This window comes from Rattus norvegicus, chromosome 16 (assembly GCF_036323735.1).
Source record: "Rattus norvegicus strain BN/NHsdMcwi chromosome 16, GRCr8, whole genome shotgun sequence".
NCBI lineage: Eukaryota > Metazoa > Chordata > Mammalia > Rodentia > Muridae > Rattus > Rattus norvegicus.
The window spans coordinates 58,357,346-58,379,001 of NC_086034.1; the positions used below are offsets into that span (position 1 = coordinate 58,357,346).

A 21,656-nucleotide genomic window follows, 5' to 3' on the forward strand; every position below is an offset into this window, starting at 1 on the left:
GCTTTTTTTTTTTTTTTTTTTGGTCTTACAAATTTGCCTTTTCTGGGTATTTTATATAAATGGTGTTTTATGATTCATTGTGCCTAACAACTGCTTTCAGTTAGTGTAATGTTTTAGGGTTCATATAACTTTTAGCATAGATTAGTTTTGAGACAGGGTTTCTGTAGCTAATACTAGTGCAAAGCCCTTGGACCCTTCTGCTGCCGCCTTCTCAGTACTGGGGTTATAAACACACCCCACACACATGGTTTACCTCATTCCCTGCATCCCGAGCTCCGTCTCCTAGGTGTTACTGGTTAATAGTCAGTCTACTGTGGATGTGTTCAAGGTTGTTTACTCATTTACTAGTTGATGGGAATTTGGGTTATTTCTAAATATTCATGAGTAGTACTTCCACAAACATTGCTGTACAGGTGTTTTGGGAACCCATGTTTTCCAGTTCTCTTGGGTGTATAATCAGGAGTTTCACCTTTTCCAGCGACATTGCACCATTTTATATTCCCAGCAAAGACGAATGATGGTCATTCCAGTGCACCAGCTCCTCACCAGCACTGTCTACCTTCAGGATAAAGCCTATTCCGTGAGGGGTGGGGAGTAGTCCCTACTGGGAGTGGTTCCCCCTACCGAGAGATAAACGATCTTGACTACTCGTCTTGGCTTGTGCGTGTTGACTGTGTCTTATCTAGATACATATGTTTTAAGACCATCTGGTTGTTTTCTGCTGGGTTATCTGCCTTTCATGTTTGAGCCATAAGTGTTCTTCATAGATTGTGCTCATGGGTACCTATATGACTTGTGATCATCCCATGGTATGTCTTTTCTCTTTCTTGGTCAAGTTTTTAGTTGGTGGGAATCCAGGCTAATCTGTTTTCTTAGTGCCTTCCTTGGTGCATTGTTCTTTACAAACCATTGCCTAACCTAAGCTCACAAAAACTCCTTAACGTGTTTAGGTTTTTGATCCACTCGGTGTATGTTGTTGTGTAGAGGGCTATAGTCCTTCAGCTTGTGGAATACCAGTTGCTCCAGAGCCATTTCTTGAAAACGGCTTGTCTTGGCACATGTGCTGAGAATCAATTCAGCACAGATGTTTGAGCTGACCTAATTCTGTTCCTTTAATCTTTGTGTCCATCTGTGGTCAGTTCACAATCTGGACTACAGCTAGGTATATGGTCTCCAAGGGTTCCTGAGAACTCCTGCAACCTTGGTTTCCTGGCCTTCAACTTTTACAGGACAGACAGAGGATATATTTACAACACTTGATAATGAGATGCATGGTATTTCTTAGCACTTTTTTTAAAAAAAAATAATTTTTATTGTTCTCGTTGCAAAAGGAGGTAACACCAAGTTTGTATTGCTGAGAAAACTTACATGCAATGTGAGAATAAAAAGAATTTTCCCAATCCAAACATTTCATTTGACCTACTTAAACTTCCATGCCTCATAATGGGCTTAAATATTTTACTGCCCTGGAGGCAGTCTCCAAAGAGTGGCTTTGTGTAACCCAATTCTAGTTCACACCCATGCTTTCCCAGTGTAGTTTTCTGTGATAAAAACATTCATCTCTGCAAGCTCATGAATTTTAGGAAAGCATCCAGTTTTGCTCAGAGAGCCACTGTTGAGAGGCCTGGGAGGCAAAGCCCAGATTCTTGAGGGAGGGTCTTTTTGCAGTGGATGGGTGGAGGAGAGAAGGGAGGATGTGCCTCTGTCCTGAGGAGAAGGATCCTTGTACTGAAAAGGCACTCAATTTGAACATTTGTTATGTACCTGGGAACATTTGCATGGTTGGGAGATGAAGACCCGGAACTCCTGTGTGTGGCCACCTTTGCCGTTAGTTACTTCTTGGCAAAGTGTAGCCTTTCCTGGTGGACTCACAGGAAGTAAAGCTTTCATCAGATCTGCCCATCTCTGCAGGTACAACCAGGTCAGATTTACACAGGTCTTTCTCCTCTTAGAACTTCCTTTTATTGTTACTTTTCCCACTTTGATCAGGATAAACTGTGAAAGTATGTGTGGAACAGAAACGCTTCACCAGACAATACCCCAGAATTCTGTGGCTGTGTGTGCTGGCTCAGCTTTGGATTCTAGGTCTGCACTCAGAGGGCCTGCAAACAGCTCACTCTGTACCATATTTCTTAGGCCAGGAACAGTCAAAACTATTTTTTCTAGTGCCCTTTCCCCTGGTGGACAGCTAGTTGAAGCCTTTGGGAGTAAGAGCACTTCCCAGGACACGGGCCCAACCCTTCCTCCCACAGCCCCATTTAAAGTAGTTTAAAAATAGCTCCCACTTAAGGCTTCGTGGCAGGCCATGACAACTTTATAAAAATTGTGTATTTACTTTTCCCCTCTTTGTTGCTTATTAAAACACTGCTTATCACTGATTCCCGGAGAAATACATTTACTGCCAAGCCATGAAAGAAAGTTGTGCTCCTCTGGGCATATGGCTAAGCGCAAGGCATGTAGAATGTTCAGGGTACAATTCAGCCAGTTTGGTTGTGATGGCTTATGAGGAGGACCCTGTTCAACTACTTAGAGGGCCTGAAAAGCCTCTGTTAACCTGCATGTTTCCTGTGTGGTAGGCCCTGTGTAAAGGCCCAGATCCCTGATGGTTAACAAGGCTGACAGGCCTAGTTTCATGGAATTTACATTGTCATTTGGAATTAAACAAGCGTATAGTAAATTATTTTATACACTATATTTGAAATCTCCGTGTGGAAAGCCTTTTAATTTCTAGAGCGTTTCTTTCTGCAGTCCTACTGCCTTTCCTCTGTAAGCTCCCCTGTTGACTTCCCACCACACTCAGTGTAGAAGTTGAATCTGCATCATGGTCTGGAAGACCCTCCAGGATTCGTCTCGGCAGCCTATGCTGCCTCGTCCATCCCTCCCACCCTAAGCTGCTCAGCCATTCCCACAACCTTAACATTTATAGCTGTTCAGGCCTTTATATTTTCTTTCCTCTTCTTGGAGTGCTCTTTCTCCAAATTTCCACATTTCTGACTCGTTGGGTCTCTTTTGAACTAGCCCGCCATTTGATTAGAGAAGTCTTTCCTGAGCAGACCACTTTTAAAAAAAACATTTTTTTCTTTCCAGTCCGTTCCCAGAAAGAAAAGATGATTCTGAGATTTAATTATTTATTATTACTTGCTTTTACCACAATCTTTGGCTAATTCCCTGACTACCTGGTAACTACCTGGTATTTATAACCCATTCAGACCATCCCACACGGCTAGTCTCCTTCAGTTTCAACCTGCTTCTTCCTCAGCATCTCAGTCTCGCTCAAATCTCCCCTCATCACATCCTCCCGAATCTCTCCCTCAGTCTCTCACTATTTCCCAGAATGCTCTCTCTTCCTGCCAGTGTCTCGCCTCCTACTTCCTGCCTCAGCTTATTGGCTATAGGCTTCTTTATTGACAGGTGATGCTTGTAAGAGATTGTACCGCCCACCATTGCTACCAATGTGTCTATTTATTTGCTTTAATTTCCTCCCTCAGATCTTGGATCCTCTAGCATAAACATGCATGCTCTCACATTTTGTTTTGTTTTCCATTTGAAGTGTTGTCTGTGTCTCATGCACACATCCCCATGTGGGATGTAGACAGTGACTTTATCTCAACTATTTATGTAACCCCCATATCCAAGACACTGGTTCAAGGGAGAAGAACCCACAGATTGTTGAATAAATGGAGACTACAGTTTAATGTGACTGTGTGTCTAAGCTTCAAGACCTTTCAGTGGCCCTGTTTCTTATTATCCTTCAGAGTTGTCTCATTTTAGTTATAGGACATGAATTCTCTTCTCATTCTTATTCCTGTTCTTTGTTTCCTCCACATATAATGTTTTTCATCATAGAATAGTTCTCTTTATCTTGTCTGAAAACTTAAATTCAGTATGCGTACCTTTCTGCCTAACCATTCCCGAGTCTACCCACAAGCTCTCAGATTCTTAGTTTTAACCAATCATTGTTAATTTCATTCACTAGGCAAGTGTTTTAGCATACACGCATTAATAAGTGCATCAGCCTACAAAGACGAAAAAGTTGCAGTGCCCATCCTTAGGAATCCCACAGTTCAGGGTGTTTCGGTTTATTGCTCTGGAATTCAGTAAGCCATGGAATATCTATAGAAAACGTACGCCTAGCATAGTTCATGGTACTGCAGGATCAAACACAAGATACGTAGTTCCTTGAGATTAGATTCTAAGTAGTACTGTAAGAGTAGCCTGCATTAAGGCAGCAATGGTAAGTATAAAACAAGTGTTAATTATCAGAGGTATCATAGTGACTTAAAGGGCAGAGTGGCGGCTGCACTGGGTGGTTGAGTAACGAGGTGTTAATGGGTGGACATGACTATTAGGATGTGCTGAGCTTGTCACCACACCAGGGCGGGCAGGGGTGCAGCGGCTCCTTTCAGATCTCAAAGAGGCCTCCTATTTATACTCATTTCATAGAAGGGGAATGGTGGGTCTCTTAGGACTCTTCTGTCTGAGGAGGAAGAGAATGTGGTAGGCTGTGCAGTCTGTCTTTCAGGGCTTCGGCACCCAGGAGTACAGACAGATGCTGGGAAGCCTGGCTTTTCCTCGGATGGATGGTTCTACTCCTCCATCTCCAGACCTGGGCTTGTCTGGAGGAGGAGCTAAGGCTTGCCTCTCTCTGTGCCCAGGCTGCTGCTCCCTGGGCCACAAATTCCGTTTGGCACAACTTGGCCTTGGAAAAATATTTTCCCATAGTTTCCAAAGAGCTTTGTAAGTAAAGGGTTTATTTAGTCTTTTATCAGCTAACTAATACTTTTGTCAGAAATACATCAAATTCATAAGAATTTTAGAAATTTAGAAATATTTTTCTTTTTATAGCAATGCATCATTATTATAAAATAGCCTTTAGCTTTCTGTATTGATCTACTGCAAAGTCTTTTCCTTCCAAAACTACTGATTCTTCTTCTTTTTTAAATCACTGTATGCTCTTTACCCATTTGTCATTAATAGACTGCTCCAAACACTTAGCATTTGAATTATGTCACACCCAGCATCTGCTTTCAGTTTAATTTCTTCTTAACGTTTTAGATCCCTTTTTCTTATTTATACTTGCAGAAAATAGTATTTTTGGTTGAGGTTATTTTAAGGTGGCCTTGAAACAAATCCTAGGCTTCCTCTTTTGTTCGGCGGCACGTGTTCCCTTGAGCTCACACATCCAGGGTCTACCAAAATCAATCTCACAGCCCCATGTAAAACTCGCAAGTGCCTGACGATTTATCATGACTTCTGCATGATGTCTGTTTTGCCAGGGAACCACAGGGCTTCTTCTGCCCTCCCAGGAGCTCCCAACACTCTTGTTTCTACTGAAGCGATTGCTCTGTGTCACCATTTTGGTTCATCGTCTACCTCAGTGGAATGTAAAGATGTAGTTAAGTTCCAGTCAGATCTGCTCTCTCAGCAAGCAAGGGGTGGATAGAACAGCATCCTGCTGTGTGTAAACTTTCTAGTCCACTCAGAATTGTCCAGCTAGTTTCCTTGTCCTCCCCTAAGTCAGGTAGAAGAGTTTTAACACAGGGAGTGGGACTGGTTTTTGTTTGTTGTTATCTTGGTTTTGTTTTGTTTTTCTCTCATTTTAAATGAAAAGAATTCTCCAATCCTTTGTTTTCACAGGTGGGATGTAACCGTACAGGAATTACTTGAGAATGCGTATGTAGCTAACAAGTCCTTAGGAACACGTATGTACAGTTCCCCTAGTTTCCATGTGGAAATTCTCCAACAAACTGAGAAATGTGTTGCCTGTTTGCTTTGAAGTCTGGCACACTAAAAAAAAAAAATCTTCCTACCATGCACGGAATTCCAAGACTTTCACAGCTTTCTGTGAACGTGGTCAGGCATAAGATGGATTTTTCTCATCTGTCTAACCACGCCTGCTGGATTGTCAGTCTACTTCAACCAGGCCCTGGATTTTCCCAATCTGAACTCTCCTATTTCAGTTAATTTGGATGACTCTAGCCCTGTCTAGAGAATAGGTTGTGCTTAAGGAGACCAAGTTGAAAATGTGGGCTAAACAGCCATTGCTAGAGAAGGGAAGAGGACGAAGGTTTGGCTTGGACCATAGATTTCCGCCTTTCACTAAGTCTTTAAAGGGCAGTGGAGATGTCTGTCCTTGGAATGGAAGGAAGAGTCTGTTCAGCAGATCAGGTAGGGCTATGCTGTGGAAGGCCACAGCAGCAGCAGAGGGGAGCTGTTCCCCCTGCGATTCACCTGTGAATAGAGACAAAGCGTGTAGAAGGATGACTTTGAGTAGAACTCTGGGAAGACTGTTAGATATGATCACTGTCATTCTCCTTGGCCCTGGGGATATTTGCTCAGTCTGCATGCAGGGTGTGTGACCTAGGCGACCAGTCCTTGCTCTCAGATGTGTAATGTCCTGGATACATATTGTGACCCAGGGAACTGCAGTGCTGATGGAGCTCCATCTGTACTGATAACCATACTTTTCTGTCCTTAGGTGCAGTTGATGGTAAGGCTGGGCCTGCCTGGAGCAGAGAACCCAGAGCCTGCAGGAAGGATGTGGTCAGGAGCTGCTGTGTGAGGAACTCAGTGTTACGGCTGACCTTTGTAGACATATTGTCTAACAATTCTCTTCAGCCTGCACCATGTGTGGATGGGTGTTTCTTTCTCCTAGAAGGTTCATAGCAGAGATGGATGTTGTCAGATAATCTGTGCCTAGTTAATTTGTTGGGAACCTTTGATAAATTGTCTGGGCTACTGGCATACAATTGAGCATTCAACAGATTAGCATATCTAAGTAGTAAGTTTACAAGTTGAAGAACTTAAACTGATAGGGTCAGCTGTCTGACTTCCAGTGGGTAATTGGCAGCACCCAGTTACTGGCTTATTAACTGCACGATTGATATAACTAGTTGCACAGTAGTACATGGTATCAAGAGTTCACTTTTAAAGGCCCCTTCCATGCCTCATGCTGAAGGCCTTTAAGGGTTTCCTGACAGGCAGACTGTTTCTTTTGGTTCCATGTCGTATATTTCCTTGGACTGTGCCCTATGATATTTGCCCTTCCCTTAGTTCTTCTGTCTCTGACCTTTGAATAAAATGGTCCTGGGAAAAAGACTTTCATTGGTTTTATAGTTTTGAACACTTTAAATCTGCCTTTTGGGGAAAGGATGGGTGTTCGTGATTTTTCTACCGGAAGGGTGGACTGGAAAACCCTTCAAGCTTCGTGACCACTGCCCTTTATTTGGTTAGGCAGGCTTATAGAAGGAGGGAAAAAGGGCTTCCTGTTTAAATTAGAAAACTTTACCCCTCCCCAACAATTATAGTGATCTGAAATGGTCTGAAGAAGTTGGTTTTGCTTCAGTTTTTCTTCTTGTGTGTCAGGGTGCTTTGCCAACTATAATTGAGTACATCTCTGGTTACCGTTACTTTAACAAGGGAACTGTGTTGTAGATGTGAGTATTGAGTGGGAGGAAGAAATAAAGTTTTAGTCTGGGTTATAGGTTAAGTTAGTAATAATTATTTTTGTTGAGAACAACTAAGATGTATACCATACACACTTGTTATTGCTCTCCTCCCCTCTCTCCCCTGCTCTCCTCTCTCGTTCTCTTTTTTTTCTCTCCTCTAAGTAGGGCTATAGTTCAGGGGCTTTGGAACATCTGGAACAACTTAACAACTATCACAGAGACAGTGACACCTTCCAAAATCAAAACCACTTTAGGATTTCCATTTATATTTGTGCAATTAAAACACGACTAGTGGATGGTTGTTGGTAATTGCCAACCTGACGACTCCAGAGTCTCCTGGGGATACGGGTCAGAGCATGCCTGTGAGGGGCCCTCTTAGTTGGTTGATGGAGGTGAGACCCATCTTTTTAATTACAAGAATGTTTACATGTATGCGGGTGTTTCCATGTATACACGGTCTTTGTACCATATATGCTTGGTGTTCACAGAGGCCCAAAGAAGGTGTTGATTCCTCAGAACCATAGAGACACTGGTGGTTGTGATCTGCCACATGAGTGCCGGGAGTTGAATCCCAGCCCTCGGGAAGACCGTCTAGTGCTTTATAAATCCTGAACCATTTCTTCATTCCTGGAAAGACCCATCTTAATTGTGAGCAGAACCATTTTCTGGACAGGGAGTTTTGGGTTGTGTACAGTGGGCAAAGTGAGCCGAGTGTCCTCTCCATTTCTTGACTGTGCCCGTCGTGTGACTAGCTCACAGGAGCTCCTGAGGTTGTGAATCCCTTGCTGTGTCAGACTGTAACCTGGGACTGTAGGCCGGAGGAAACACTTCTTTAGGTTGTATTTGTCAGAGTATTTCTTATTATAGCAACAAGAAAAGAAACTAAGACAAAAACATTAAAAAGACTTGACTCATAAAACATCTCTCCCAAGTTGCAGGAGGTCCTCACAGCACCTTTGCGTACCCTCAAGGTATTGCCAAGGATTGTGGAAGACTCAGGAAACTGGGCTGTTCACATTGGACATTGGGGGTTCCCCCATCAAACAAGGAGAGCAGATGGAGCTCAGCTTGCTTGTCACTTCTCCAGCTTCATCAGGTCTTTTCCCTACTACATTAGAGTCTGATTGGAGTTTTCAGGAAATTAAAGGTTGGAGTTTTGATTCATGATCATTTCCTGGTTTTACAATACTGGGATTTTGCAGTTCTGGTTTTATAAGATCTGAGATTGAACTCAGATCCTCTCCACTGACTGAGCTCTCTCGATAGCCCAGAAGAGCTTTTTTCATTCAATCTTTAAAAAATGGTGTCATATGATGTTCATTTCATTAAGTCAACAAAGGGAGGGCTTTTTTTTTTCTTTCTTTTTTTCGGAGCTGGGGACCGAACCCAGGGCCTTGCACTTCCTAGGCAAGCGCTCTACCACTGAGCTAAATCCCCAACCCCGGAGGGCTTTATCTTTAATGTTATGATAAGACCGCCAATTCAAACCAAAGTATAATTATGGCAGGTAGAAATAACTCGGGAAATCTTTCAAATACTCTAGCATGTAACCAGTCATTTTCTAACTTACCAGAAGAGGAAACGGAGCGAGGGTTGTAAGCCTGGAGAGCTCAGCCTGAAGACGCGCCTGCAGCTAGGAAGGTGTGCCTACGTGTGTGGTGTTCATGGCTTCACTCTGTGCATAGAGCTGTGTTCAACAGTGCAGCCTCTGGACTGGTTCAGATACTGTTGTAGCAAAGGCCATACCTTCCTGTCCTTAGAAAGCTGAGAGTTGGTCCACCACCTTCCCACGTGGCTGAGTCACTACCGTATACATTTCCATGGTGGCCGTTTTGTGTTCTGGGTGCTTTCTCTAAAGACAGAGCCATGGCATCCTTGAATGGAGGAGGAGTTGAAGACATTTAGGGTCTTCCTTCAGGTCAGAAGCAGAGAGTTCAGCTGCCTCAGCCTAGCGGTTCCATTTCAGAACCAGATCCAGTGCCTGGGGCTCTTGACTTGTGAATACTTTTCTTTTCATGTTGGTAGAGTCAGAAAATGTCACGATACCAAATTTAGCATGGCAAACTATTTATCTAGCTGCTTTTCTTAGATTAGAACATAAACTTGTCTTAGGTTTTGGCTGCTGCAGACATTTTGATTTCTCTCTGTTCAACAGTCGCTGGATCCCTTCCCCTGAATGATTGACAGTGACCTTCAGCCTAATTTATATAGCAGTGAAGACTTGGTATTTGGCTGAGAACACTTTGTGGCCGCTGCCATCGGCCCTTCCCCCATCCTTTTCACTGAATGGTAACTCTGCCTGTGAATTCCTTGTCCGGCATGGCAGTTGTACTTAACCCAGGTAGTCTCAGATGATTCTGGAACCCAGAAGGTTCACCAGCCCTGTACCTGACCTACAGGGTGGAAAGCAGTATGCTCATATGGTGAGATTAGCAGAAGGCATGGTGAGAATTGCTGGAGAGAGGTCCTGTTTCTTGGTGATTTATAGGATCCACCTCCTGACTCCCAGGCAGAAATGGAAAGAGGAAGGATGCCGTTGTGCAGCCAGGGTGTCTGCTTTCAGACCTGGCAGTGCAAGATAGAACCCTGTGTTTTGATTGAAGCTTTTCAGCCTTGTCCTGGAAAAGTTCAAAAAACCCTTTATTCCTCTCAGCCTGGACCCAGCAGATGGGATGGCAGTAAAAAGGGGTGTTAAACCATTGCAGGCCTTTGAGTTGATTCTGTAAGGTCCCTGCAGCCATGCCATGGCTGTCCTGCCCAGTTTGTTTTTCCTGGTACCCAGCACAACGCTGTGCTTCTTGTTGACTGCAATCATGTTTACTCTTTGCTCTTCTATTAGTTCTGGGAACCTTGAAAGTCACTCTGTACCGGTGTTTGGGCTCTTGTTCCCCATTTCCACGCTTCTGTCTTTGGATTTGTCTCGAAGAATAATGTCTTGGTGGTTCTTGTAAATATAATTTTTGCACTGCAGTTTTACCTAATCAAATCACCTTGTTTTCAAAACTCATATTTTATGTATAAGACTGCTTGAAGTAATTGTGAATTCATTATCTTAAACATACTATTATTTCTTTAATAACTGTTCCAGAACAACCTCAGAAGCATTGGCAGGTGCCCACAGCCATGATGAATGGCAAGCTTAGGTTTTAGAGTTAGCCACACTGACCTGATATTGACCAAGTATCTGAAGAGGATTTAGAAATGGGAATTGTGAAGAACCTGACTCGTGAGTGTTCTGTGGAGACTAAGGTCACCATAGTGATGCAAAGTGATGGTGTAATACATGGCACAATGTAGGACACACCTACAAAACTTCCTTTTTCTTCATTACTAGTGGTTTTTTGTAATTTTCTTTTAATATGGACCATGGCAGCTTGGATTGGGGCTGATATGTGCAATGTTTCTAGAGATATTTAATACCTTTGTTCTCTTTCTTTCTCAAGTTCAAAGCTGTCCCGAGAATGCCTGCCAGCTTACGTTTCCTTTCTTCCCTTGGTCCATCTTGTTTCTGATTGTTTTAGCATCCATTGTTCATCTTTACTCCCTGATGCAGCTATGCATGGGCCTGCCTCTTCCTTAATTGCACCCTAAGTCTCCAGAATCCCAAGGTTTGTATGTCTGGGCAGTTTTAGCTATGGCTGGATTGATGCAGCAGTAAAGCAGACAGATTGGATTCCTACTTTCTTTACTGGGAATTGTTCCCCCTCACACCCTGGTACCTAATAAAAACCACCTTATAATGAGGCATAGACGTTTTCCATGGTATACTAAAAGATGAGCGCTGCTCACGCTTGGGTTATGCTTCTAGGTATGATTTCTTCCTTCTACGTTCCGGGACTTTAATGTTAAGTAAATGAGTACTTGCCCCACAGTTGGGGAACAAGCAAGGGAATGGTGGTGCCGCCTTTGATCCTAGTACTCAGAGGGCAGAGGCAAGTGGATCCTTGTGAGTTTGAGACCAGCCTGGTTTACAAAGAGAATCCCAGGACAGCCAGGTCTATACAGAGAAACCCTGTGCCAACAAAACAAAACAAACAAAACAAAACAATCAACCAAACAAAAAAAATCTAAGAAACCTTATAGGGTTGGAGAAGAGTTTTTCATGAATTGCATAGGTAAGTCCTTGCTCAGTGATCCCTGTGATCCTTAAAAAAGGGACCTTTTCTAGTCCTTTAAAGTGTAGGACCCTAATAGCCTCACATCATAGGGAATCATTTAACGTCTGTTTCATAAGCAAGGCACCCTTGTGGGCGATACTAATATGGAGTTAACTGCTCTAGTTGACCATGAACCTGGGAGAGAGGGGCCTACAATAGAGGTGGGCTAAAGTCTCATGCAATAGCCAACTTTATTTGGAGCATCAGACAGTTTAGACTCTTGAGGGAGAATCACCAGTATTCAGTCACAAGGACAGGCTGTAAGTAGCTAAAACATGTTTCTCCACAGAGGCGTGTGAATAACAACACCTGAAATAAACTCACTCCTATCTGCAACATCCGGTCGGAGCGCCAAAGCACAGTTCTGTGTTCTGAAGAAAACTAAGGTCATCATACCCTTGTTTTCTTGGAACTTTTTCATAAGCACTCAGGATTCCCTTCCATAACTACATTCTTGGACTGTGGTCCAACAGTTGAATTTTTCTTTAAAATGTCTTGGCTATATGTCTCTTGGGTGGAGTCTGAATGATCAGAATGGCCTCCAGTTCTATCCCATCATGCTCCCACTTCCACATGGACAGAATTTTTGCCATCTCAGCACTTATGAGTTAACGTGTCTGGTGGCTTTGTATAGCTTCCAGTCTTGGTGTTCCCAGGCCCCTTCCTGCTAAAGCACTAGTGTCTACCACTGACTCCAGTTCTGCCTTATTCTGTGTCTCAACTGCAGCTGATCTAAATGCTTCCTCTGCTCCCTGACAATAAAATGTTACTTACAGCATCCTACCTGACCGTTCCTATGTGTGCTTTTCATGCTCCTCTCCCTGAGAACTTTAAACAGTGGATTTCCTCAGATGCCTTCTTTCCCCAGTTGACATAACTCTTCAAGGTTACCTCTTTTGGTTCCATGACTTAAGCACTTCATAGACTGTCAGAGTCTACAGTTCTACTGCATTTGAGCAGATCTCAGATACTACTAATAAGAAGCATCGGAAAGGAAGAAAAGAGCAAAGTAACTAACTAACTAACTACCTAACAACTATATTATTAGTGGCTGTGCTGCCATTTAACAATAGGTAGGTAGGTCTCATTTAACAATATCACATTTGTGGTAAACGCACAATGCAAAATCAACGGGTATAATTTTCTTAGCACACATTAAATGCCGTTTCCAGAGTATGTGTCCCGTGTGTCATGTAAGCAGTCTTCCCAGGAACGGGCAAATAAGGTGTGATAACTTTGTCTAAGCAATGAGCAGGTTCCCAATTCTCCTCTCCAGATAGGAGAAGTCTTATTGCTGTGTAGATTAAATAGAGTTAGCTGGCCCATGAGGCATAGCTATTCAACTAGTAGGTCTTCCGATGGTGCCAGAGTTTGGGGATTTATTTAATTTAAGGTTGTTCCAGCTACCTAAGTACGCACTGTGACGTGGGCCCTGGACATTGCTGTCTTCCCCACTTTGCCCAGTGTTGAAATTGTCCTGTCGATTACCCGTTTCTGGTATTGTTTAACATACTAGTGGGTCGTTTTGGTGGTTTTTTTCCCATCTCATTTATTTATCCTCCATTTCTTCTACAGCTTCAAAATTGCTTTTGAGAGCTCTGGGACCTGTAAGAGTCTTTGCCAAACTTTGAAATACAGTTTTCCTGCAGCAGATCCAAAGTTAACAAAAAGACATGGGAATAATTCCATTAAATCGTCTCATCTGCCAACATATGTGTTCCTGCTCCCCCTGTTCTCCTGGGCTTTCTAAAAAGACTTCTAAGTGGTATAGCCGCTTTCATTTCTGTGTGGAGAATATTCCATACTGAATATTTTTACCTTAAAATATTACCTTAGTTCAATGTATTGTAATGAAGTTCGGTTTCACTAGTCTTAAGGGTATAAAAAATTACTTATATTTCATTTTTACATATTCTTAATTAGTATACCAACCCTAGATAATTTAGCTACACAACTTTAAACAGCTAAATAATTTCCCCCAAAGAAATGCTATAAAGTTAACATATCTTCATTTATTTCTTTCCATAGCTGTTTCCTTAAGGATGACAGCATCCTTAAAGTTAGTAAAAAAATAGCATGTTTAGTAAATTAAATAAGATAATACAACCATATGCTAAGTGAAAAAATATGCTCATTAAGTAGTTGTGGGTCAAAGAAGAGGTGAAACCTGCAATATTAGACTTGATTCAGGGGATAAAGGGAGCTGTTTCATGGGGCTAAAGAGACGGCTCAGCATTTAAGAGTGCGTACTGCACTTCCCAAGGTCTTACGGCTCATAGTCTGCCACCTCAGCTCAGGATATCCAGTGCCCTCTTCTTGCCTGCTAAGGCACCTGCACTTAGATGTACAACCCCACCCCCACCCCAGTGCACATCACTGAAAACAAAATAAACCTTAAAATAAAAAGGAACTGTTTCACTGCAGAAATCATTGTGTTTCTGTTTCCACACAGCCAGTACAGGTCGTGTCCTTTGGTGTGTGGTGACACAGTCCTACTGCAATATCCCTGAAACAGTTCTGCATCAAAATACACAAATATGATAAAGAGCATTTCCACACACCCAACGTTTGGAGGAGTGTCTGGTCTTTAGAGTCATTAGAAGGATTTACCAGTGAATGGATACCATTCTCAATCTTTATGGTCTCTTTATGTACCCTTTTCTGTTATGCTTGTCTCCCATATATAGCTTCATATCTCTTATTATAGTCGTTTATGGGAAAGCAAACATCCACACGCCACGTCTACAACTTTACAGACACATGGAAAAGCATGGTCTTTCTTTCTGGTAGGACATAGCTCATATTCACAGCCGGTCATCCTGTAAATGCAAAGCTTTAATGCATGTGTGTGCTGGCTTAAATGCTAAGTGTCCTATAGCTACAATGAAATAAAAACACGGACCTGTTCAAAAGTCAAGGAAAGAATGCAGCTGGTAAATGTTTTGTGGCACATTTAAAATCATGTTTTCATGACTGGTGTTTTATTATTAGATACATATTATCATAGTGTGCTGCTGAGGTAAGGGGCATGTTTTAGTTTAATGACATTCTCTCGTGTAAGTTTTAGAGTAAATAAATATAAGGTTCCTGGATATTTTGTGATTGGCTCTTTTGATCTTCATCCATCCTTTCTAGGTTGAAAATGTGCGCTTGGTAGACCGAGTGTCTTGTAAAAAAGCAGCGCTGGGAACTTTGTATCTGACGGCCACTCACGTCATATTCGTGGAAAATGCACCCGACACAAGGAAAGAAACCTGGGTATGGCGTCTGCATCTTTAGTCTTATGTGTTTTTCATTGATTTCAGGATGGGGAATGTGGACTTTTGGGGGGCATTTTGGAAGCGATTTCTGAGCTGTATTAGAAAAGGAATTTCCTTCTGAAATCACACCCATCCTTGATGTACTTGGAGATTTCAGACACTGATATCCAGACATTGTCAAAGGTAGACCTAGCAGTGGCTGAACTGCTAGAGCCCTATGCATAGCCAGGAGGAGGCTCTCAGTCCTGTCAGGTGTAGCCTGCTGCAATACCTGATCGACTATAACTGTTGTCTGCAGGATATTTTACACGTTTGTTAGTGTTTGAAAGCTTTGTACACTGCATATTGATCAGAGGCATTCCTCTGCTCCCCTAGTGCCTGATCCTGCCTCCCTTCCAACCTCAGTTCCCCCTTCTTATCTCTGTGAATAATGCCCTGAGTCCGGTTAGAACTGGCTATGTGTGCATGGTTATATTGTCTCTACAGCTCTGGGTTGCTAAGAGTTCCTCCAATGAGGGTGGAGCTTCAGGGACCCCTCTCCTTCGCAGGGACTTCTAAATTATCGGTTCTTTTATTTTATGATGTTGGCATTACTTTTCTGATAATGTCAAAAAGAAAAGGAAAGCTACAGACTAGTCCCATTGCCAGGTGTTTTTGTGCTTAATCAGCAAACCATAGACATTTCTGACTTTTTATAGCAGCACAAACATGGCCTCATAACCCACAGCCAAGATCTTGACATGTAGATTCCATTCCCACACACATGGACAGGGATACAGTAGCAGAGGTAGCCAGTCCCTCACATACTCACATAGAGGGATGCCTGTGATCACAGGGACTTCATGGAGGACTGCCCTTAAGGACCGAACATAGTTCTCCTCAAAAGTCAGGGAGACACAGTCCAGAATGGTTGATTTTCTTACCAGCCTATTTTCTTAATAGAATGGTGGTTTATTCCAGAGGCTGTAGATGAGGTAAGGAGGAGGGGAATAGGGAGTTGTTGATCAGAGTAACAGTTCAGGTAGACCAGAGGACCAGGCTTTGAGATTGAGTGTATTGTATACAAGGGTTTAGAGTGAATCATAATATATCTTTCAAATTATCTTTAGTAAATTTCAAATATGTCACCATAAAAATGGTAGCTCAGGAAGTTTATGGATGTATATGGTATATTACTAGTTAGCTTGATTTAATGATTCTACATCATGTCTGTCTATCGCTGTACTGCCAATGAGAAAGGGAAGTGTTTCCTTTTGCCGACTGCCTGAGCACTAACAGATTAGAGAACAAGTGACCACTGAACTTGAACATCCCACGTGGAACTAAGGAACACGGTGGCACTTCCCAGTGGAGCCATCATTGATTGCAAAAGTCTGTTTTACTAACTTCCCATGACCTGATTTAATTTTAGCTGTGAAAGGCACCTGACATTTAACTGCCCAAATGTTCCTTACCTGGAGCTGTGTAAATTTAAATGCAGAATACTCCCTTCCAAAGTAATAATCATGGCTATCAAAGCTTGGTGCTAAGGTACAGATCTTTATAGCGGACTCTAACGTAGAGCCTTCCAGGTCTTGCAACCAGAGTTACAGGTATCGAGCGAGGCATATTTTGAGGAGTGTTTCTTGTCTGTGTGGCTCAGAGACCTGTCTGCCCTTTGTCGGTTTTGTTTCTTACCGTGTCCTACTCATATTAATGTTTGGTCCTAGATACTTCACAGTCAGATCTCCACCATTGAAAAGCAGGCGACGACAGCTACGGGCTGCCCTCTACTCATTCGCTGCAAGAACTTTCAGATTGTACAACTTGTCATACCGCAGGAGAGAGACTGCCACGACGTGTATGTCTCTCTGATACGCCTTGCGCGGCCAGGTAGGCAAAGGGACCTGGCATCTGATGTGTGACTTCTGAAGACAGGCACAAGCACGCATGGGGAAGGATTCGTATTAGGCTTAGGGATAGCAGTGTTTTAGAACTTGCTTGCCATTCTTGCCCTAATAACCACCTGAATCACTAACCTTGGTTTTCGAGGACTCCCTTGAGTTATTCACCACATAGGCCCCCTTTAGATAACTGTTGTATTCTCATTTCCTAGATAGCGGTTATAATGTATTTTTCTTTCTGTCTGAAATCATCTTTAAAAAATTATACAACTTTGTTAATGGAATCACTTGGCATGACGCCTAGGGCAGAACTTACAGATTGTTCAGTGTGGAAAACATTTATATCCGAAACTTCTAGTGTGTCCTTCCCCACACACAGTGCCCTACTTGGGTTGTTTGTCTGTTTCTCTAAGACAGGGTCTTACTATGCAGCCTTGAGGGGCCCAATGTCACAGGTTCCTCAGGTCTGGAATTACAGGGGTGAGAGCCGCTGCGGGGCTGTTTTGTTCAGCTAGGGTTCCAAGGGGATATCATGTTTGATTTGATCTTTAGTAACAACTGCCTCAGTGTTTGTTAGCATCCCTGACTGTTGGTGAAGTTCTGTTGGCTCTCCCAAACAGAGCCTCCCACACCCATGGTGGGAAGAGTGTTTGGAGATGGAAAATGGGCAGTCTGTGTAACTGTCTTGTTCTAGCCCATATAGCATTTGGGTCTTTGGATGGAGAGCTCACTGTATACCTCTAGAGAAGTGTTCCTTGTGTTCCTTGACTCTCTGCCAGGCTTGTGTGAGCTGCTTAAAGGAAGCATGCTTCCAGGCTTCTTGGGAATTATAGTAAAAAGATACCATCTAGGTTGTACTTCAGAGTCCCATGAAAGGCTTCAATGGGAAGATAGGATATGTGTTTATAGTTTCCTTACGAAATGATGACTTTTGCAAGGCACTGGGCTGGGTTCTGCCTTCCCTATGACAGGACTGTAGCATTTGTAGGGAACTTAGAGCCAGCGCTCCTTCATGGAAGCCATGCCTGGGAACTGTCACAGTCTAGTGGCTTTCACTTTGCTTCGTTCTCCTTTCCCCACCTCCTGCCGCGTTCAGAATAAGTGCAGAGTAAGCCAGAGGGGCGGTGAACTCTTCTGGAGGGTGCTCTATAATTGGAACAGCAGCTCTGGGAAGATGGAGGCTAGGCTGCATGCAGCACAGCTTGCAAGAGGAGTTCTGTGCCAGCAATTTCTGTGTCAGTGATTAATGGATGTGCAGGGTAATAAATGTGCTCTGACTGGATTAGTGGGATTTAGGAGTAGCTGGAGAACTGGGAAGGACTTAGTAGCCAAAAGAGTGGCTCTAAGGGTGGGGAGTCTACGCGTGCTTTTTCTTAAAAGGTGACGTTTCGCTCATTAGATTTTAGATGACGTCAAAAGACTTGGTTGGCTGCCTTTTCCATAAAAAAGAAAACATAGCAGTTAATTTAATTAAAACTGTCACCTGAGTGGATTTAAAATGTCTCTAGCATTCTGAAACACTCGGATTAAAAATGTCAGGTTACATAACACACAGCATTTTAGTAAGTGTGGGAAGATGCTATAAAGTCTAGGCGGTTCTAAAGCTCCCAAATGGAGCGCTGACGCCGTGACGTGGTGTAACCGGTAGGACTGAGATCAGGAAGATGAGTGGAGGTGGAGGGTTCAGATACAAAGCAGCCATCATTCCTTCTGTAGGCAGGTCAGAGTAAGGAGGAGAGGGAGAGGGAAGGGGCCGCTAAGAATTATTAGCTGGTGAAGGAACAGTGCAGGGTCCTTTCCTGTCAGCTCAGAGTCTCTTCTGGTCACGTATGTCATCTCTTGCGGATATGGCTAATTGCAGGGTACTACAGAGGCTTTTTTTTTTTTAAAGGAAAGAAAAAATGTTTGGGAGTTCAAGACCTATGAAGGAGATATTTTCTAAGCTATATAGGTCCTCAGGATTTCTAGGACAACTAAAAAATTGGAAGAAATTTCACTGGTTTGCATCTCATGTTAACAAAGATGGATAAACATTTGGTCATGGATTAGAAAGGATCACAGTATGAGATAATTCAGTCAAAAGAGGTTGGGCCCAGGGTTGAGAAATCCTGTTAACCTGGTGGGTTTGACATGCTCGTGAGGATCTGAAATTCTCTGAGTAAAGGACGCCTGATTCTCAGAGGGCTCAGCTTTCCCATGTGCTGGATGCCTGTATTCCCCCTTCTGATTGGCCTCTGCTGTTTATTTTTCTATCAATTATCTTGCCTGCTTTAATGTTTGCGTGTCCTTACATACTTAAATAATTTCTTATGTTTATTTTCCCCTCTTTTTCTTTTAAATTACTTTTAAATTACAGCCTTTTAAAGTGATCTTAATTCCCATTTATTCTTCTGGCTATTTCCCCACTTTTGGTGGTGGGAATCAAACCTAGGGCTTACCCACGCACAGGGTAACTCCTTACTGCACCGCTGAGCCACACTCACAGCTCTGTATTTACTGTGGCTTTCAGAAGTCCCATGATTGAGTTTGTCTCGTCTGCTTAGTCTGCTGCTTTTTTTTATGCTGTCCAAATCATTGATGCTTGGGCAAATTTCCAGTGGCAGTTTATTTTTGTGCACGTAGGTGTACATATTCATGTGTGTGTGGTTGCACGTGCTTGTGCTCTCGTGTGTGGAGGTTGGAGGACAACTTCAAGTATCGTTCATCAAGAGCTGTCAAGTCATTGATTTATTTTAGTTTTTTAAATTTTTAGTTCATTTGTATTTTATTGTTTTATGTGTATGAGTACTTGATGGTGTTTATGTCTACACCACACGTTTGCAGCTTCTGAAGGAGCCAGGAGAGAACACCAGATCACCTGGCATTGGAATTAAGGATTGCATGTGGGGTTAGGGTTAGGGTTAGGGTTAGGGTTAGGGTTAGGGTTAGGGTTAGGGTTAGGGTTAGGGAATCTCTCTAGACCTTGTGTATTGTGAGTGGGTCTCTAACTGGCATGGATCATAGCAAGTAGGCTGACAGCTTCCGGGATCTATCTGCCTGTCTCTGTTTCCTCAGTGATGAGATTCAGGTTGAGCCACCGTGCCTGGATGTTTTTAAGTCAGTTCCAGAGATCAAACCCAGGCCCCCGTTTACTGACTCTTCCTTTTCCCACCCTGGTGATTTCTTTTTTTTTCATTGACAATGCTCGTCTGAGTCTGGGAGTCCTCTTCCAAGACAGTAGCTCCCACAGCCATGATGTCAATTTGAACTTGGACTTGCTTAAAGTAAGATGAGGTGAGACACCCTTATTATTTTATGTTAGGGGTGCACAATCCAGTCACGGGCCGTGTCATCTCCTTACTGTTCTCCGATGGCTGTAACGGGCCGTGTCATCTCCTCGCTGTTCTCCGATGGCGGTAGCGGCGTTTACTTTGAGTCAGCTGACTTCAGTGGACTTTTAAGTCTAAGGCAGTTGGCTGTCAGTGCTTAGCCTCTGGCCTAACAAACTCCACAGTTCCATATCCTGGTGACTGCTGGTAGCCTTCTCATCCCTTTAATTTTTTTCTTTTAATTTTTAAAGTACTTTTAATATTAAGCTACCCTCTATTTTTTGAAGTTACTCTACAGCAAGGTAAATCTCTTTGCTTTTTTCTGAATACCCTCTTCTCATAACTCTGCTAATCTCTGCACAACGAATGCCTTTCCTCCTTCCCAGGGTTTCCCTTGTGACCCATATCTCTGGAGTTGGCTGGGTGACACCCCTTCTGTGAGAAAAGAGCAAAGCGTCAGCGACAGGTTCCGCATTGAGCATCTGCACTTGGTGAACTTGGGTTTGCGCTAGGGAAATTCAATTTCCTGTGGGAGAACACAGTGGGGAGAGAAGGAAGTTGAGCTGGTGTGGAAGGACTCCTGCTTCCCAGGGTCTGAAGATGCAGTGAGCAATGGGGCTAAAACATGGAGAGCGCAAGTCTCCAAGCCCGGTTTTCAGTATGCATTTGACTGACATGCCAGTCAGGCTTCCCAGAGATACTGAAGCTTAGTTCATTTCATGTGATATTTTATGAATTGTCTGTTTTCTTTTCTGGATAGAAAAACACTGAAGTCTGCCTTTGTTAAGGTTTTGTCTCAGTAGGTAGTATGCCAGAAGGTGTTAATATAGTTTGTAACTTTCTGTAATTTAAAAGGCAAGTTTTAAAATTAGAGGTGCCTCTTAGATTATTCCCGTAGTTCAGAAGCTTGATTTTGTTTGCTTTTTCATTGTTACTGTTTTGTTTTGCTTCTGCTTTTTATAGGAGGAGGGCCAGAGTGCCCTGCTAGTCGGAATACCCTAGGATGAAGCCCTTGCCAATGCAACGACAGTTATTTGGTTGGAGGTGGTGGCACAGACTTGTAGATATGGAAACCCTGAGGAACGTTTATGTCTGGAGTGAATCAGCTGAGTGAATTGCCTTGCTGAATAGGCAAATATTTTTCTCCCTGTTCAAAGTTGACAATTTCTATATGATGAAAAGCTTCTATTCAACAAAGGGAGTAGTTCCTGGACTGAAAGACAGCCTGTGTATCAAAAGACTGTATTTGTAAGACAAGGGATTGATACCCAAACCATATAAGGAACTTAACTCTGTGTTTAAAAAAAAAAAAATCTCATAATCCAGGTTAGAATTACAGGCACCTGTAGTGAGAATTCTGGGGTTTAAGTTTCTTTAAAAGCACGCAAATGTTATAAGAATATGTTTGCATTTTAACCCCAGGTGTGGAGGTATGGGGCTGCTTCCCAGCAGGTGACTATGATTTGCCTCGTGCTCTAACAGAGGCGTGTTATTGCTAGCTGTGGATAGTTTCTGTGATTGTGTGTTAGTTTGTCAGTAGTTGTGCTCAAAGAAGAAATTAGATTCAGATCTTTCTTTACCTCTCCTCCCCCTTCCCTCC

The 21,656-nt window shown here is 42.9% G+C and overlaps 1 protein-coding gene across 3 annotated transcripts in view; it reads left to right on the forward strand.

The window, feature by feature from the left end:
- The window catches only part of Mtmr7 (myotubularin related protein 7), a 90,928-nt gene that overhangs the window by 12,591 nt on the left and 56,681 nt on the right, over window positions 1-21,656 (forward strand). For 2 of the 3 annotated variants that reach the window (NM_001107312.3, XM_063275429.1), the window contains exons 2-3: window positions 14,741-14,863; window positions 16,575-16,737. In NM_001107312.3, coding sequence (NP_001100782.2) covers window positions 14,741-14,863; window positions 16,575-16,737 — 286 coding nt within the window. Of the gene's footprint in view, window position 1; window positions 13,371-14,740; window positions 14,864-16,574; window positions 16,738-21,656 lie in introns of those variants that run through there. The other variant, XM_063275430.1, reaches the window with a different exon arrangement.